Source organism: Microcaecilia unicolor, chromosome 4, assembly GCF_901765095.1.
Source record: "Microcaecilia unicolor chromosome 4, aMicUni1.1, whole genome shotgun sequence".
NCBI classification, from domain to species: Eukaryota; Metazoa; Chordata; class Amphibia; order Gymnophiona; family Siphonopidae; genus Microcaecilia; species Microcaecilia unicolor.
In genome coordinates this window covers 320463460-320483799 of record NC_044034.1, presented here as the reverse complement: position 1 = coordinate 320483799, position 20340 = coordinate 320463460, and the positions used below count along the sequence as shown (strand labels likewise).

The 20340-nt window shown below is 41.8% G+C and overlaps 1 protein-coding gene across 1 annotated transcript in view; it reads left to right on the top strand.

The window, feature by feature from the left end:
* Positions 1–11657: 11657 nt before the first annotated feature.
* Positions 11658–20340, top strand: part of LOC115469357 (disintegrin and metalloproteinase domain-containing protein 9-like) — a 240843-nt gene continuing 232160 nt past the window's right edge. Inside the window, exon 1 of the mRNA XM_030201903.1 lies at positions 11658–12114. Coding sequence (XP_030057763.1) covers positions 12033–12114 — 82 coding nt within the window. The 5' untranslated portion in view covers positions 11658–12032. The remainder of the gene's footprint in view (positions 12115–20340) is intronic.

Below are 20340 nucleotides of genomic sequence, written 5' to 3'. Positions count from 1 at the left end.
TTTATTTCCCATACTATGGGCATTAATATACACAGCTTTCCAGATGTTTCCCTTTTGCCCCTCTTCTATAGAGGTATTTAATGCTTTAATTACCTGAGGGCTTTGTTCACCCATCCCCAATGATTCTAGTTTAAAGCCCTCTTCAGTAGTTTAGCCATTCTGCAGTGGAAGACGCTTCGTCCCTTCTTTGATAGATGAATCCCATACCTGCTTAGTAGCTCTTGGAAAATCATCCCATGGTCCAAGAAGCTGAAATTCTCATGAATGAATGGCTACATGGATAGTGTCATCATCTCCAGGATGTGAGCTTTTCTATTTCAGCCTCAATAGGGAGGATCAACTGAAACACTACCTGCACACCTGTCTGCTTCACTCTCTCTCTCAGAGCCATTAAGTCACTTTTGATATGCTCGGTGAGCTATCTAGCGGTATCCTTTGTGCCTACACAGATGAATGCAGCATCAGATGATAGGTAGACTTGATGAGACTGAGCAAACTTTTCATAATGTCTCAAAGTTTGGCACCAGGCAGACAGCACACCCCCCCAGGACATTGTGTTTGGTCAGCACATGGATGCCTCTGTATCCCTCAGAAGGGAATCACCAACTGCTACCAACACTCTTCGTTTCCTAGTGGTCACTGTTCCAGCAACTTTGGGGTTACTGAGCTTTGGTTTGTTCTTACCTCCTCTACAATTCATGCATGAAATAAATTGCAATGTGGATTCTTTATGGATTGAAATTCCATGTGTAATGGTAACACAATAAGTTTCTAGATATCATACATAATTAGGATAACAAGAGGGGATTTCTCATTACAGGGTTTTAATTACATTTCATTAATTTCTGCAAATCAAACACTAAATAAATCACACAATATACCATATAATCTTAAGACTATATTAGTCTAATATCCCTAGTACCTTAACAAATTTTAATTAATTAAACAACTCAGTAATACTAAGATGCAGACAGCAGTCCAGCAGCAAGAGGGGTGCTATCCAGTCTTTTGCACTGAGTGTCACATGTATAATTATCTCCCAGTTGGTGAGAGGTTATATGTGTGTGCAAAACACAAAGAGCTCCTATCTCTCAGAAAACGAGTCCATTCTCTTGAGGTTAGAGTAGCAGACTTGGAGGAGCTGAGGGAGACAGAGAGGTACATAGAGGAGACCTACATGGACATTGTAGAGAAGTCCCACCTCCAGTATGGCAGCCCCAGTGCTGCCTTGGAGGAGGGATGTCTCCTAAAAGGAGAGCATCACCCTGGTGAAATACGAAGTAATCCTATAGTCAGGACCTGCCCACCATGAGATGCAATATCCTATCGAACTGAGGATATGTCTCCAGCAACTTATGCCCAGGAAAGAAGGGTTAGGACAGCTATTGTAGTTGGTGATTCAATCATTAGGCATGTAGATAGCTAGGTGGCTGGTGAACATGAGGATCCCATGGTCACTTGCCTGCCTGGTATGAAGATAGCGGACCTCACGTATCACCTAGATAGTATTTTAGATAGTGCTCGGGAGGAGCCAGCTGTCTTGGTACCTGTGGGTACCAATGACATAGGAAAAGGTGGGAGGGAGGTTCTGGAAGCCAAATTTAGGCTCTTAGGTAGAAAGCTGATATCCAGATCCTCCAGGGTAGCATTTTTGGAAATGCTTCCCGTTCCACACACAGGACCCAAGAAGCAGGCAGAGCTCCAAAGTTTCAGTGTGTGTTTGAGACGATGGTGCAGGGATGAGAAATTTAGATTTGTTAGGAATTGGGCAACATTCTGGGAAAATGGGAGCCTGTTCTGAAGGATGGAACCAAGCTGCTGGCACTAACATTTAAAAAGGAGATAGAGCAGCTTTTACATGAAAATGGGGGGGGGGGGGGGGGGGGAGGAGTAAACAGTTGTCCAGGGGCATATACTTTGCTGTGGAGTATTCTTGAAGAATATTATTGAAAGAGGGCATTTAGTGAATCCAATAGAGAGGTTTCAACAATGGTAAAACAATGGTGAAAGAAATCCAGTAGTGTTTAAGGGGAGAGCAGAGTAAAGGATGTACATTATGGGCCAGATTCTGTATATGGCATCTAAAATATAGGTGCATTGGAATAACATGTGTAACAATATTCTATAAACCACATCTACAGTAAGACACAGTTTACAGAATAGCAAATAGACCAGGAGAACATATGTACATTTAGGCGCGGCCATTTACGCCACTGAAAACCTGGCGTAAATGCCCGTGCTTAAAAGTATGCACATTCCCCCAAATTCTATAACGCGTGTAAATTTGATTGACACCGTCAACACTCCTCCCACGGCATCGCCCCTTTTCATCTATACGCATTGGAATTTACGAGCACCTCCTTTTAAAATACGCCTAAAAAGAAGCATGTGTAAATTCCAATTATTGCCAATTAGTGATGATAATTGGTTGTTATTGGCTAATTATCATGACTAATTGTCTCATTACTCGAGTGTGTAAATTGGTCGCATGCACAATTTGGTCTTTATGGAAGAAGACATAAGAGATCTACCTGCACCAGAAATGGTTTTCAAGGGTAATGATGTGGAGGAACTGAAAGAAATCTCAGTTAATCTAGAAGACATACTGAGATAAATCGACAAATTAAAGAGTAGTAAATCACCTGGACTGGATGGCATGCAACCTAGGATACTGAAAGAACTCAAACATGCTGGCTGAAATTGTTGAGTTGCTGTTAGTGATCTGCAACCTGTAACACATAGATAAATATGGTTTAATGGGACAGAGTCAGCATAGATTTAGCCAAGGGAAGTCTTGCCTCACCAATTTGCTTCATTTCTTTGAAGGCATGGATAAACATTTCAATAAAGGTGAGCCGGTTGATGTAGTTTATCTTGATTATCAGAAAGCTTTTGACAAAGTTCCTTATGAGAGACTCCTGAGAAAATTAGAGTCAGGGGATAGAAGGCAATGTTCTGTTGTGGATTAGGAATTGGTTAATGGACAGAAAACAGATGGTAGGGTTAAATGGCCATATTTCTCAATGGAGGAGGGTGAATAGTGGAGTGACATAGAGATCTGTACTGAGAGAGACTAGTGCTATTTAATTTATTTATAAATGATCTGGAAATCAGAACAAATGAGGTGATTAAATTTGCAGATGACACAAAACTGTGTAAAATTGCAAGAAGACCTTAGGAAATTGGAAGACTGGGCATACAAGTGCCAGATGAAATTTAATGTGGACAAATGTAAAGTGATGCACATTGGGAAGAATAATCCAAATCATAGTTACCTGCTGCTAGGGTCCACCTTAAGAGTCAGCACCCAAGAAAAAGATCTAGCCCTCCTATTTACTAAGCTGTGCGCTAATGCTGACACAGCCTATTCACTTTAATGGGCTGTGTCGGCATGTGGCCTAGTAAACGGGGGGGGGGGGGGGGGGTAGGTGTCATCGTCATTTACATCCCACTTTAACCAAAGCCGATTATGATCAGACATACATAATTAAAAATGAAAAAACATGAAACCATGACAGTAATTATCTAATACTTCATATTTAAATAAATTCAAAGAGAGTGTAATCCCTCCAGAAAGGTCTTCACAAAACAGTGAACTTTTAAAAACCTTTTAAAGTGCCGAGTATTTGCACAAAGAACCATATAAAAACTAGTATTTTGATCCATTCCAGTTCTCAATTCATCTATCATAGATAGTAACTCTGATTTTTCCTGAAACTGTACTGACGGTCATCCAATAGATGGTTCATATTTACAAATTCCACCAGCTGATTTAACACCTCCTTTTCAATCATCTTTGCCAAGAAAGGTAAAATAAAAATTGGTCTATAACTTACTTATTTATTGGGATTTATTAACCACTTTTATGCACCTCCATATTGTTTCCATCATTAACTGATTTAGTTCTGTTACATCAGATTAGGATTTTTTTTACAGCAATTGTTTTTTACTGTTGCCTGCTTTAAATAGCTTGATAAACAGCCATCATGTAAGGATTCATTTACAATCCTCATGAGGCAACGCCACCAATGATCTAAACAATATGGAGGCACATCCCAAGAGCTATCCTCTTCTCCCTTGTTGTGCACCCAGAGATCTTCTTCCTTGCTAGTTCTCTCTTCAAGAAGAACCTCTTGGGTTTCTCCCTGCTGGGGTTCAGGGCTCTAAACCACCAATGACAAGGTTTCCTACTAAAAGGCTACCTCTGCTTTTCATAGCCCTAAGGACAGCTAGTGCCTCCACAGACCATTTCCTTTCGCCTTGAGCTACTCCCACAGGCTTTCATGCCTTTGGCTTCAGGAGAGCTTCTAGGAATACATGCCTGCTGGGGTTCAGAATTACTAGCTCTTAACAGGGCTCTACAACCCCCAATAACATGGTTTTCCCACTAGAAATCTCTCTCCCATCAACCAAAGGCTAAGACAACATCTTTTAAATTATCAGAGATGGCTCAACACAAGACAAGCTATTCACACAAGGTGAATTCCAATCCTTTCCCCTCCCCCTACAGCTCTCTAGGAAGGCCACCATTCTCCCTCTCCCCTAAACTCATGGGGAGCAGATTTTCTAATTCCCTTATTCTGATCCAGCTCTCTCCACTCAGTGCATGTGTATTATGTATCCCACAAGCTTTATTCCCTTTACTGAATTAACTCCCTCAAAATGTGTGAAAGTGCTCCCATCATCCTGGCTTGTCTGCTTCTATTTGCATGCAGGCAGAGCTGTGGAGCCCATCCCCCTCCTGTAATGTAATAATATTCAATCAGCTACATTACTGCACAGTTTTACCGAGGCAAGTACAAACTGGAGGTTATGAACTCAGTAGATCACCTTAGAAAGAAAACAGTTTGTGTTTTAAAAGCACTTTACCAAGATTTATTCTCTCTCCTTATTCTTAATAAACCCACCCACAAAGAGGGTTTCACTAGTCTTCCTTGTAGACTGGTTTCAATCAGTGGTGCCTCTTCTGAAGTTCAGATGCCATTAAAATACAGTAATAGCAGCCCCTCCCTTTTGGGCGTATAGATTAAAAAACACACACATACACACGTCAGTTGATATATAAAGTTTGAAGTGCAGAACTTGATGAAAAAATACAGTCAAACTGAGCACACAATACTTTAAATCCTACTTTATAATTGCTTGAGCCATTGGTAGATTTCTGTATATATGAATGGACAATCATTACAACTCTGCTTACTCTGCAGGATTTAGATTCCATGATTTTCCTACCAACTCTGACTCATGTGACTATTACTTAATATCTGATTTTTGTCTTTTCTTTCTTATATGCAGAGCAAAAAAAAACCAAAATGCAGTTTAGTTCCAAATCTAACTCATGTGACTGTGACTTAATATCTGATTGTTTGCCTTTTCGTTCTTATGTGCAGAACAAAAAACCCAAAATGCAGTTCAGTTCCAGCTGCAAATTAAAACAGTAGAGAATTCCCTGAAGATTTTCTGCATGTACAACTTGAAAAATTTAGTGGCACACCTTATATTCTTGGCCCTACAAACTGTTGAGGGAATATGTATGAGGTCAGAGGAGTTGGATAATTAGGAGTGGCTTCAAAATAAAAACCCTTCAATACTACTGTTTTCTCAAGAATAAAGTATAAAATAGACTGAAAATAGGAACTCATAAATTTGTAGCCTTTTGGCTTAAATCAAGAGTAGGGTCTAAATGAGGACCACTTCTACCTGGCCAAGACTAAGAATATATACAAGAGAGTTAATACCGTGTCACGTATGGCCCCAGCTTAAAAAATAAAAGCAAATATGAACGTAGAGGCCCACCCTGAAAAGCCTTAAAGGTAACAGCATGAGGAGGCATAGTGCGGCAATGTTATATTTACTTTAATAGTGTTCCTGTGGAGCCTCCTGACATCTTCAAGAGATTTGCTGAAAACCAACCCTGTACCCAAAGAAGTGCTTAATGTATCAAGTCCTGCTGCCTGGGGCCAAGTTTCACAAGAACAGTTGTAAAATCACATAGCTGTAATTATAAGATTTGGCCTCAAGCTATAAGAATAGTGTGATTGGTTAATCTGGGAGGGGGAGGATGGAGTAAGAAACAAGAGACAGGGAGGTCAGATTGATTGGGATGTAGAAATGTATTAGGAAAACGCACATGGAGAGGGGAGGAGAGCTTTAAACTGGCTACAAACACACTAAAAGAAAAGGTCTCAGGGGCTTTTTCCAAACCAATTTCAATCATTCAATAAAACATTAACATTATTTGATGGCATTATTTAATCAATTCTTCTACATGGGAGTGAAGTCTGGATTCTATCTGGGGTGGGGGGGACAGCTCCCAGAGTGGAGGAGTGGCTAGTGGTTAGGGTGGTGGACTTTGGTCCTGGGGAACTGAGTTTGATTCCCACTTCAGGCACAGGCAGCTCCTTGTGACTCTGGGCAAGTCACTTAACACTCCATTGCCCCATGTAAGCCGCATTGAGCCCGCCATGAGTGGGAAAGCACGGGGTACAAATGAAACAACAACAAAACAAATGGGTGGGTTTAGAAGGGCTCAGAAGAAAAGATAAGGGGTTAATGGTGAGATGTGTATCTGGGAGAATGTATATGAAGTCCACCATAGTGGCCCCTAGGGTGCCCCATTGCTCTACCGGGATGTCTGGGTGACCAGTCTACTATAAATGCTGGCCCCTCCTACATCCCAATGGCTTGATTTTGTGCATTTTTAACTTGTGAATTTTTTTTTTGAAAATGGTCTAAAAAGATAAACGCACAAAGTACAAAACTTTGTTCAAAATGTTTTTTTTTTTAAAGATAGACATTTCCCCTTTTTCAAAAATGAGTACAGTTCCTATTCGGATTTGGTACGTTTAGCGCAAAACATCCAAAGTCCGACTTAGACACACTATCAAAAATGTCCCTTTATATCTCCAACAGGACTCAATAATGAGATTCATCTGTTTTCCTCATTCCTTCATACATTCATCAATATTGATGAAAGTCCTTAACGCCATTAAACTTTGTTCTTCAATATATGGGATGTGCATTACCAGAAGTGGAACCAGGTTGAAGGCGCAGGGGGAGTGAAAGTGGCGCGAGAGTGGACTTCCGCCGGTGCACGTTTTAAATGCAACACGTTGAATAAAAAATAGGTGCTGATGCAAGTCCGTTTGGGGGAACGGCTGCTCCCCTGGCACCCCCCCTAACTATGCCACTGTGTATTACATATATTCTGTTTTAAATAAGCACTTTGTATTTAATGTCCCCTATATTCCATACGGATGTTTTATCATCTCTGTTAATATTGTCTGGCTATTATTGAAATGTATTTATTTTTCTTTTAGAATTTCCATATTTAAAAAAAAACATATTTTATTGATAACATTTTAAGGTCCATTGTATTAATGTATCGTAAGTTATGATTTTTTGTCTCCAGTATGTACCCTGTAACTAGCGTCATTTGGATCATACATGCACACCCTTTTGGCATTAATATGATTAACATTCCAGTTTGTATTTTTGTCTAATCACATTGTTTTTAGTTTATGAGATATTGTTAATTTATTTCCACACTGTGGCATGAATCTTTTTTTACATGATGTCACTCATTCACGCAATGTTGACAACATTACAGCTTAAGTATAACATGGGATTTCATCACATAATACTTACACATCACTAAAACATTGCGGGCCCTGTTTACTAAGCTGTGCTGTAGGCATGCTAACTTTTTAGCTTGCACTAAAAATAAGTGCGTGCTAAAAATAGAGACACCCATTATATTCCTATGGGTGTCTCAAGTGTTAGCGCATGCTAAAAAGTTTGCGCGCCTACAGCGTGGCTTAGTAAACAGAGTCCTGAATGTAATTCACAACTGCTTTTCAATTACCCATCTAAAAAACTTTTTTTTTCATTCTGTCCTACTATTCAAACTTTAGGGGCCCTTTTACAGAGCGGCGGTAAGCCCAATGTGGGCTTACCACTCGCTGTTCTGGGACTACCACCGGCCCAAAGTGGCAGCCAACAGTAGTCCCGCCCCAAGCGCGCACCATTTCTGGGGGAAAAATAAAACACCCAGAAATGGCTTGCGCAGCAGTAACCCGGCCTGGTTACCACCAGGTTAGCGTGGGAGCCCTCGGTGGGTGGCTGTAAGGGCTCCCCATTGCATGGCCATACGGTAAGAGTTCTCTTACCGCATGGCCATGTGTGCCTGGGGTCCTATTACCCGGTGCAGTAAAAAGGGCCCTGGTGCGTGGGAAAAATGGCCTCCACCGCTAGCACAGGGCCCTTTTTCCCGCAGCCTGGTAAAAGGATCCCTTACTTACTATAGACATCTTTTTATCTTCATCTATTTACTCAAGGTATGTTGTTTTTTCTTTTCATATATTTTCTTGCTTCATATTAGCAGAGGGCTGTTCTTATCAATGTAATACCAATGCCAGCAGGATCAGTAATAGCCATACTTTGTGTTTCTAATGTTAAAAAAATTATTTTGTTTAGTTTGGAACCATATGCACGCCGTATTTGCATCTGTCCTTCACAATGGGAGATTATTCACCTCAACAGCTACTTTTTTTTGTTTCTTTTTGTGTTTTATTTTGTATTTCACTTAAATGCAAATGTTGACAGCATTGTGCTCTGTTTTTCAAACACACAGAGGAACCAATAGGCACCCATAGGTTTTGCACCAGAGATGATATCATACCAACCCCTCACTTTCTCTTTAAAAATGGAGAAGCACGTATGCCGCACTCTTTTCTTTTGTCGCCAATTTATCCATAGAACACAGTTGTTTAGCGCCTTCTGGTGCCACTCATTTAGTAAGTTCTCTTTTATATTGCTGACACGTGGAAGAAGCTTGTTTTTAAAATGTCATTATGCTGCTAAATTTTCGTTTCCATTCGCAGAGCGCTAATTCACTGTTTGATCATTTGCTTGCACAGTGGTCCTGTTATTTACAGTCATTTTGTTTTCTTACACTGCACTGATGGGTGTTTTGCCATCAAGATCTTGATATTATAAGATTCCCTAGGTATTCAATAATTTATTTGAATCACAGGTTGTTTCCATTATTCACAGAACCAATGTAAGAATGTGATATCGAGTGTGGGATAAAAAAACCAAAAAGGCAAAAATCTGCTTACAGTAGTAAGTATACACCACAAAAGCAGACATAAATATATAACAAAGTTTAATAAAACAAAACCCAGAGGTGAATAAAACAATACCCGACGTGGCCACGTTTCACCCTCAGGCTGCGTCAGGTGTAAAACTACAAAATAAAATAAATAAAAACATAGATATCAAATCATCAATAGAATAATTAATAATATAACTTAAAATGAAACAACCAACATATATAAATTGTGTACATATATGAGCAAAAAATTTAACATTTTTAATTCAACTCAAGATGCACAAAATCAAATATCTAATGTTCTATCAAAAGCAACCTATGTTAAAATAAATATAAATCTCAATGGCAATAAAAATAATTGTTAACAAATAAATATGAATCCATAAAAATGACAATAATATGTAAAATTAAAACATATATAAATAATATTTATTCAGTGTAGCTTGTGTATATTTTCAAATGAAGTGAATACATACCCTTTTTGTTTCACTCTTCAATGCAATTCATGGTTGATGTGTTTTTTTTAGGTTGACATCACAGTTATCAGCCCCCATGTGGGTTTGTCACATTTGACATACGGTTTGTTTTTACGGTAAGGCATCATTTTTATGTCCTCTGATGCTAGTTTTCAGTTAATTATCTATTATGCTGGTGTTTTGCCTGTTCTATGTATGCCACATAAGATCCACACTTACACTAGCTAGGTCACACACCTTCACTATATTTAGTTCATATGCCACAGAAGCACCCCTTTTTTTCACTTGCCATTTTGTATATTTAAATTCATACTTATTTAATTTCTTTTATATGGAAAAGACATACACATTTATGAAATGCATGTTTCATTTAATAACTTTTTATGTCATGCCATTTTTCCTTTTCTTTACATATTCCTTTTTATATATACATTTGTTATATTCATTCTATTTATATTTTGCATGGTCTTATAATTTATCTGGTCGATAAAAGAAAAAATAAATGTACAGTGAAGAATACATTTACTTAAGTGAAAATAAAAAAGTAATTTCCTAATATAATACTTTTTGAGTAAAAAGTAAAAGTACCACACTTACAATGAATGCAACTATTGTTAACGTTATTGCTCTACAATTCAATCCACTTTGCTTTTAGTAAAACTAAATTTTTGAAAATGGCTGCCATTCATGTGAGCACACTTGTCATTCATCCAGCACTGCTAAAAAGATGTTCAACAACTGCACTAGCAGAAAGTTAATTATTCAGTCTGATTAAAATGTTCCTTTAAAATCAGGTGAGGTTGCAATATTACTGTGTCTTCTGACTGGGTCTGCAGGTTTTGATCAAGGAAATCTCTGAAACACCTGACTTCCATATAGCAAAGAATATGTTATCATCTTCATTCTCATTTATTTATTTATTTATTGCACTTGTATCCCACATTTTCCCACCTATTTGCAGGCTCAATGTGGCTTACAAAGATCTGTTATGGCAGCCATAACAGGGAGGAAATACAATTGGTGTTGCAAAGAGATAGCAGAAAACAAGAGGATCTGGTTAAGCAGCTGTACAGTGAGAAATTCTGAATAACGGAGTGTAAGGGTTGCATTAATCTGCATTAGTAGTGTGGTCTAATTCGTCACTTGCATCTTCATTTTCATTATCATGCTTGTTCAGGTCCAGAGAAGGCTTTCACAAAGATGGAATCACTGTCTGTTCTAACAATTTTCATCTGAACACAAACTGAATATTTTCAAGAACTGATGCAAGAATGTCAAATGTGTGGGAACCCTTCAGTCTTTAAGGTCAGACACGCAGACTTCCTCTCTAAAGATTCTACCAATGCAGTGGACAGTCACCCCAGTGTAAAATTTTCCATAGGATGACCAGTATCTGTCGTGATAGAATTGCTAAAAGTTTCAGCTTCATCTCTGCTTCAGAGTAATCCAACTCATGGTTCAGTCTGGCTCCAGACCAGTAACCAGTTAAAAAAAACACAAGCAACTCCTGTTCTTATAGGCTACATTCATTGAACAGCAAAATTTAAGCTGAGACTATCCACTGCTTGCTTGATGAGGTTCGTAATAGCAAAATCTGGTTCTCAGTTTTGTTGTTTCTTTTGGTTTACCGAAAAACGGTCATTTACATTTGGTTCTGCTTTTATTTTTTACTGTAAGCATCCCATGTAACTGAGTAAAAGTAATAAAAAATGGTAATTATTACTTAAATAAAGGTAACATTATCCTGTACATCTTTAAAAGTAACAAATTTTTACTTAAGTACAGTAACTACTTACTATACAACATTGATTCTGCCCAAGCAGCCCTTGCACAGTGCTGGAAGACTAAAGTAAGACGAGGTTGCAGCTCTCCTGGATGTTCTAAAATGGACCTCCATGCAATGGGGAACCCCATCTGTAACTGTCATTTGGGGGTTCTTAATTTGAACTGATGTCACTGCTAAGGCACCCGAACATGCTTTTTCCGGAATGCCTGACAAACACAAAAACGTTAGCAATAGGAAATCATACTTACACTGTACCTTAATGTAACTGTAGAGAGGCGAGTGTCAAATGCAAATAATAAATTAATAAAAAAGTATTATAATTATATATAGCTCGTGCGCACTTTCAACGGAGGCCAAAAGCAAAAGTCCAAGACAGACAGCAGCTAAGCAACCGGCCGGACTTTCCACCCTTCCACAGAGTGGTCACAGTGTGCGCACGCGCTGGAATTTGGAAACGGAGCCGGGCAGGAACCGGGTGTTGGTCAGTGAGTCAGACTCAGACAGTGTGCAGTGCAATGGGGATCTTGCTGCAGCAGCAATAACTTGTCGTGTGCCTTCCTTGCTTCCGCGAATCGAGTAGTGTCACATGCCATGAGAAGCTGAGTATCTGTTCTACCTTTGTCCCCGGGCCGGAGAACGTAGACGCCTTGGGCTTGAGATGAATGTGGTCGGCGGCGCCAGTGCTGCGGGCAGGGGCCTCCGCGGCCTACTCGCTCTACTCTGCTTGCCGGCAGCTCTGGGTAAGATCCACACTGTAACTCTCTTTCTCCGGCGCCTCTGGTTCGTTTTCCACCTCCTTTTTTTCTGTCTATTCTAATAATCTGTTCCTCTCGGCTCCTTTTTTCCTGTGTATTCTAATTCTCTCTTCCTTTCCTTTCTTTCGGATTTTCTTTTCCCCTTTTCTCCGTTGTGTCCCTTTTTACTCTCGCTTTCATTTAGTTTCTCCAGTGGGTGACGAGAGAATATTGTACATGTTTCTGGTTTTGTTGTGTTCCTGCTATGAGTTTTAGTTGTCATCTGGGAATGTAAATATGATGACCAGATTTCTGTGGACATGTAAGGGGTGCTTTCTGGTTTGTCTCTATGGGGAAAATGTTTTGAGTTTGTATGAAACTCGTTTTCATAAAATGAATACCCAGTGATAAGTTGTGGTTATATTAGTCCACTTGTGAATCAACCATCAACTTTAAGTGGACGCGCAGAACTCTAGTGATCGCTGGAATGTTTTATTTCCCGTTTTCACCTGCTAGATGTTTGCATATCCCTTGGTGTGGTTTGGTGCTTAAGTGGTGCAAGTAGCTCGATGTTTTTGTTGGAAACTGCCTTATAAGGAAATTGTGTCAATGAAATTTTTATAAATTTGTCCTTTACACCAACATAACCATTATAGTTGGAACATTGAGTTTGCATCTCTGGGAACTTTCCATTTATGAAGATAATTATTTAAGGTATTCAGAAGGAAATGCACAAAGGTCCTCGGAAAGAACTGCCTTGTATTTCAAACTCTGTAAAAATTACCGCGCAATTCATATAGCAAATCGCAAGCAAATGAGCTGCTTGCAAAAACAGCAAGCAGCTCAGTAGGAGGGAAATCATTCGTTCAGCTGAGCATGCGCAGAACAGCCAATTGCTAAGTGTGGCTTCTCCGCACATGCTATGGCTTTCATACATGTGTACAAGCTGCATGTAGTCAGCGGCACAAGCAGGGACAAGGAGAGACACAGCAGCAGTCCTGGGCAGGGTGTCACAGGAACCTGCAGAAGAAAGAGGGAGGAGGGTGGCCGACAGCCCCATAAAAAAAAAAAATATACTGTTGAAAAAGGAAGATTTTATGGGGCGCTTAAATCTGGGGAGGTGCTGACAGACTTCAGCAAGGGCTGCAGTTGATCTGGACATATCAATGCAAGCGTTGGCTGTGCTGTGTGGAGCCGCAAGATAGAACATTGCTTACAGCTGCTCCAGACTTCTTGGTAAATGTTACTTGTTAAAAGTAGGCAGACCTTGCTGTGCATCCCATGGAATGCATATCTAAATAGTAAGCAGCTCGTTTGCATGCATTTGCATGTGATTCCCGTTGGCTGTCACTGCAGATGGGAAACAGCCCGCAAAACCTCTTTGTGCATTGCCTGTTGAATACCATGGTCGGTAAACCAGCTGGAGCTGGTCAAAAACACATGGGGCTGGCCCAGTAATTTTTGTGCATCTGCCCATAAGACTTCAGTGACGCCACTCTAGGAAATGACTGTTAGGGCTTAGAAATGCTTTGTATGCATCTGTCAGAATCCTTTGTGCGTAATAAGGCTTAAGTAAATGGACACAAGTCTTGATCTGCAGCCCTTAGCAGAAAGCATTGGATTCATAACTGCATGTGGTGATATATCCTGTTGCCTTTGTATTCTGTTAGGAAAAACAAACAGTGTTTTCATTTTGTTGTGCTAAGTTATGTTTACTTTAATAATGTAATTATAACTGGTCTGTGGTTTCATGGATTGTGTGTGTTTACTCTTGAAACTGTATTATTATGTATATTACTCATAGTAACTTAGTAGATGACGACAGATAAAGACCTGTGTGCTCCATCTAGTCTACCCAACAAGATAAAACTCATAGCATAAGGTATGATGTGATACTACATAAGCATACTTGATCTTGATTTGTCCTTGCCATTTTCAGTGCACAGATCATACAAAGTCTGCCTGGTACTGGCCTTGTTCTCCAACTACTGAAGCTGTCATTGAAACCCCAGTCCATCCCATCCAAATCTGTCTAGTCACGATCCGTTCACAGATTGTAGAAGTCTGCCTGGCCTTGAATTTCTTTCCCGTTAAGTTTGTTTGGTTCCATTCGCTTTCTAGCCAGGATTCCTTTGTGTTTATCCCAAGCATTTTTGAATTCCGTTACCGTTTTCGTCTCCACTACCTCCTGTAGGAGGACATTCCAGTATCTACCACTCTCTCTCTCTCTCTGGAAAAAGTACTTCCTGACATTGTTCCTGAGTTGGCCCCCTGCAACCTATATTCATGCCATCTAGTTCTACTGCCTTCCAGTCTCTGGAAAAGGTTTGTTTGTAGATTAATACCTTTCAAATACTTGAATGTGTGTATCATATCACTCCTATCTCTCTTTTCCAGGGTATTCATCTTCAGGTCATCAAGTCTCTCCTCATACGTCTTGTGGTGCAAACTCCATACCATTTTCATCACTTTTCTCTGAACTGCTTCAAGTTTTTTTTTTTTTTTAAATGTCCTTAGGTTACGGCCTCCAAAACTGAACACAATACTCCCAAGCGGGACCTCACCAATGATTTGTACAGGGGCATCAACACCTCCTTTCTTCTGCTGGTTATAAATCTCTCTATATGTAACCTAGCATCCTTCTGGGCATGGCCACCACCTTGTCACATTGTTTCATCACCTTGAGATCCTCAGTCACCATCACCCCAAGGTCCCTTTCCTGAGCATCTTTCTTTCACCTCCTATCTCGTACATCTCCTTTGGATTTCTGCACTTCTTCGCATTACGTTTTAACTGCCAGACCTTTTACCATTCTTCTAATTTTTGGAAATCTCTTCACATGGTTTCTACTCCCTCGGTGCTAATTTGCTTGTTTCTTTGCTCTTTAGTGCATTTAAAAAGAGAAAAATGAAGGCAGATAAAGATCATATGGCCTATCCAAACCATCCATCCCTGACGTCTGTTAACCCTTCCTCTCCCTTAGAGATCCTATGTACCTGTCCCAAGTAGAGAGTTGCATGGGGACAGAAATCTAAACTGTCCCCATGAGAATCTAATCTGTCCCCACCACAAGTAATCTCCATTTCTACCCCCGGCCCACCCAGCCCTGCCCCCACCACACTGCATTGCACCTCGCCGCACAGTCACCTTCACTTCCCTCCCCCCCACCCAAAGAAAGCCAGATTCCATAAATACTGGTAAAAGTAACATAAATTAATTTTATTCCATATTCTGTTAAATAAAAAAAAAGATACACATTAAAAAAAAAATCAAACATCCATGAGCAACATGTCCCCCTTTCCTTTTCTTTCCCTCCCATCCATGAGCAGCATGTCCTTCTCTCCTGTCTGTCCCCTTCTATCCCATGTGGTTTATTTCCCCTTTCCCCTTCCTGCCTTTCCATTTATGTCCCTCTTACCAAACGTTTTCCTGCTCCCTCCCCTCCAGCCCTGGGTGCCCTCCCTGAACATACCTCAGTACATCCTGGTGGTCTAGTGGGGCAGGAAAGATCCCCGCTCTTTCCTGCTCTCTGCACCTGATCCTCTCTCTGCACCTGATCCTCTCTCTGCTGCCGTTTCTTTAAAATGACTGCAGAGACTTCAATCGGTGGCCTCGCAAGACTGAGACAAGTAGCACAGGGCACCTGCTCCAGCCAGGAGGCATCCTGGTCCATCAACTGCCTGGAGACCCAGGCGGTCCAGTTGGCTCTTCTGGAGTTTCAACTGCTTCTGGAGGGGAAAGCAGTCAGATCAATGTACTACTACTACTTAACATTTATAAAGTGCTACTAGGGTTATGCAGTGCTGTACAGTTTCACAAAGAAGGACAGTCCCTGAGCAAAGGAGCTTACAATCTAAAGGATGAAATGCCAAGTTGGGGCAGTCTAGATATCCTGAATGGAGGTATAACTGTTATGTGCCGAAGGCGACATTGAAGAGGTGGGCTTTGAGTAAGGATTTGAAGATGGGCAGGGAGGGGGCTTGGCGTATGGGTTCAGGGAGTTTATTCCAAGCATAGGGTGAGGCGAGGCAGAAAGGGTGGAGCCTGGAGTTGGCGGTGGTGGAGAAGGGTACTGAGAGGAGGGATTTGACCTGAGAGCGAAGGTTTCGAGTAGGAACGTAAGGGGAGATGAGGGTAGAGAGGTAGTGAGGGGCTGCAGATCGAGTGCATTTGTAGACAATGTGAAGGTGGTTGCGTACATCAACAGGCAGGGTGGGATCCAGAGTTAGGCGGTGGCTCTGGAGTTGATGAGCCTCTGCTTCTGGACAGAAGTGCATTTCCAAGCTCTTTCAGTGGTCCATATTGTGGGCAAGTACAATGTGCAAGTTGACTATCTCAATCACTCTCTGCTGGATCCAGGAAGTGGGAGCTGGGAGAGCAGGTTTTTCAGCTCATAGTGGACTGCTGGGGGCCATCTCAGTTCAACGAGGGCTTCTCGAGCCAATGCTAAGGCAGAGTGCTTTTCAGTTGATGGAGGGACCCAGCTTCTCAGGAGATAGATGGCCTGGTTCAGCCTTGGCCGGAGGCAGAGCCATTCTTTGTTCTCTCCGTGGCATCTGGTGAGCCAAGTGTTCCTCTTTCCCACATGTATCACTTTGCACTTGCTCAGGTTAAATGTCATCTGCCATTTAGATGCCCAGTCTCGTAAGGCATTCTTGTAATTTTTCACAATCCTTTTGTAATTTAACAACTTTGAATAACTTTGTGTTGTCAGCAAAGGGGAGGTGTGTGTGATATTCTTACTATTCTCCCTTCCTCTCCTGTCCTCCTGCCTCTCCAGCTTTTTACCTTTTTCATTGACCCAGCCAACACCTCTACTCTGTGCTAAAGGGAGTTGGATTCTTGCTGTAGGGCCCTCCTCTTTTTGTGCCGCAGGGTTTGGTGTTCCCATAGCACACTGCACATATGTTTACAGTGGTGGAGCTCCTCTTGGCGCTGCTAACCTGTGTGTATGGATGGACAGACCCACTCCAAAAGTCTCTATCGTTAAAGCAAAGTACATCTAATAGTGAACTTAGTTGCAAAACAGTTCCCATAAGATCACTGGAAATGCATTTTAAATGCTTTCCTTAAAGGTCTGCCTTATACGTGCACCCCTGCCATTCCTTGAATGGAAACTGTAACTTCTGTACAAATAGGAACACATTAGCAGATAATTATCAAAATCTCCTAATAATTCCTCTAAACAAAAAGAGTTGTGCAAATATTTGCTGACATTTCTGTGTAAACTTACTAGCATATAATCTCTGGTGGCTAGCTTTGTATGAAAATACTTCTATAAAATTAGATTTTGCCACATCCTTTGTTGCATGAGGGTGATAACAGTAGAATAAGAGTGATTATGAAGAAAAGCTAAACAAATTAGGAAGGATCTTCAACTTGGAGAAGTAACAAGAATTTTATTTTTTTTAAACGAACCTCTATCCCTGCTGGTATGGAGCAAATTTATGATTTCAAATAGTGGCAGGGTCAGGGAGCAAAACATGAAACCAATTAGTAATGGCTTCAGAATGAATTTAAGAAAGTATTATTTCTGCTAACACACAATTAAGTGGTGGAATTTGTTGCCAGAAAATGTGATCAAGGCCAGTAGTACAGCTGGGTAGAGTTGGGGATCACCACCTCTTCTGGGGTTAAACAGCAGCACTAGCCTGTGGATCACCTGAAACGTACCAGGGTGTCTGTAGGAAGAATTGCAGAGGTGCCATAGAGAGGACAGACTATTGATAATTTGAGTGACCCAGATCGAGACAGAAAGCTGAACTTGGTGAACCATTGGTTTGTCCCAGTATAGCACTTAAGATCTTCTGTGAAAAGGCCAGTAAACTGTTGCCTCATCCCATTAGTAACTGGGCTTATTTCCCAAGAATCCTCCCCTGAGAGAGTCAAAACTCTGAATGCATCTCTTTTTGCCATTAGACTGACTAGGTTATTCACAGGCTATGCAATTGTTTTCCAGATATGTGAGCTTGTACGTTGAAACAAGAGCCACTTATGTATTATCTGTCCAACGTTTGGATTGTTCCAGCTGCAATTTTTTTATCCTAATATATAAATGATCACACATCTCTCCCGACGTCACATCACAGGTTTCTCTGTACATGCCGACCTGTTGAAATCAGCCGGGAGCTGTTGCTCGCAAAACAAGGACCGGCTGCCTGCTTCTCGTGTCCTGGGCCACCCCATGCCAGCGCTCATTACCGGCGGGGCAGAGAGCAGCGGGTGACCGGCGAACATCGGGCGGGGATCGTCCAACAGCGGCTCCGAACAGGGAACTGATCCCCTCTCTTTCATCACAGTGGTCGGTTCCATCGTTGCAAAACATCTATCTCCATGTTTGCTGTGGGGATCGTTAATTAAAAAACAAAACAAAATGATGCTTTGCTAAATGTGACCCTGCTGCTGCAGAAACTCAGGCCATGGGATACAACTGTGCTATCCCATCTCTTTCATCGCAGTGGTCGATTTCCCTGCTGCTTACAGCGCGACACCTCCCCCTTCCCACCACAGCTGACGTTCTTCGTCTTTTTCCCATTCTGTCTCTCCTCCCCCCCCCCCCCCCCCCTCCTCACACACACACACCTCAAAACCGACTGGCTATAAGGAGCGACTGACCCTGCACTATCACAGGGACTCCTAGCAGATCTGTCTCTCACACACAAAGTTCTTCGCCTTTTTCCCTATTCTCTCTCCCCCCCCCCCTCTCTTCACACAAACAGACACACGCACCTCAAAACCGACTGGCTATAAGGAGCAACTAACCCTGCACTATCACAGGGACCACTAGCAGCTCTCTCTCTCACACAAAGTTCTTCGCCTTTTCCCCATTCTGTCTCTGTTCCCCCCCCACCTCACCCCCCTCTCCTCACACACACACACACACACACACACACACACACACACACACATACACACACACACAAACACCTCAAAAATGACTGGCTATAAGGAGCGACTGACCCTGCACTATCACAGGGACTACTAGCAGCTCTCTCACACATAAGGTTCTTCACCTTTTTCCCATTCTGTCTCTCTTCCCCACCCCCCCACCTCTCCTCACACACACACACACACACACACACATCTCAAAAACAACTGGCTATAAGGAGCGGCTGACCCTGCACTATCACAGGGACTCCTAGCAACTTTCTCTCTCACACACATAAAGTTCTTCGCCTTTTTCCCATTCAGTCTCTCTTACCCCCGCCCGCCCCCACCTCTCCTCACACACACACACACCCAACCTCCCCCTCCCCCTCAAAAACGAGCCTTGCTTTGCTGCCTCAAACAACTGGCTATACGCAGTGACTGATCCTCCACTGTCACAGGGACTCCTACCAGCTCTCTCTCTCTCACACACACACACAACTGACAAACAAGCACTGCTTTGCTGCCTCAAACAACTGGCTATAAGGAGCAACTGACCCTCCACTGTCACAGGGACTCCTAGCATCTCTCTCTCTCTCACACACATACATATACACACTCTCACTCTCAACAACTGGCTATAAGGAGCGAATCACCCTCCACTGTCGCAGGTACTCCTTGCACCTCTCTCTCTCTGTCTCTCTCATACACACACACACACACACACACACACATACTCTCTCACTCTCTTAACAACTGGCTGTAAAGAGTGACTGACCTTCCACTGTAACAGGGACTCCTAGCAGCTCTCTCTCACTGTCTCTCTCTCTTAACAACTGGCTATAAGGAGCGACTGACCCTTCACTGTCACAGGCACTCCTACCAGTTCTCTCTCTCACACACTGTGAAAGATCCGTCCCTCCTCCAGGGGTTCTCAGGATCCTGTCTCTTCCTTCAAGACTCCAGCTATGGGCCAAGCTTCATGCCCAGCCCCATAATCCAGTGTAATCCACAGGGTACGACTCGGGTAACCAACAATTCCAAAAGCAAACCAGCAAGTTTTTATTTCCTTGGTGCTCACAGTCCAGCAGTTCAAAATAAAACAGGAACAAAAACACAGCCCTCACTGTTTTCCCTCTTCAATGGAATCAGCATAGCAGGGTAAAAAGAAACATAAACCCCACTGCTTCCAGAACTCAGTTTGTTCCCCTTAAACAGTCCTATAGCCTAGCGCTTCACCCCTCTAGGGAGCGACTGCAGGCTGCAGCTCAAAAAAAAAAAAGGAAAAAAAAACACTGCTGCAAGTGTTCTCCAGGTGCAATGGCAAATAGTAAAAAAAAACATCTTCCTTTCTCTTTGAGTAGT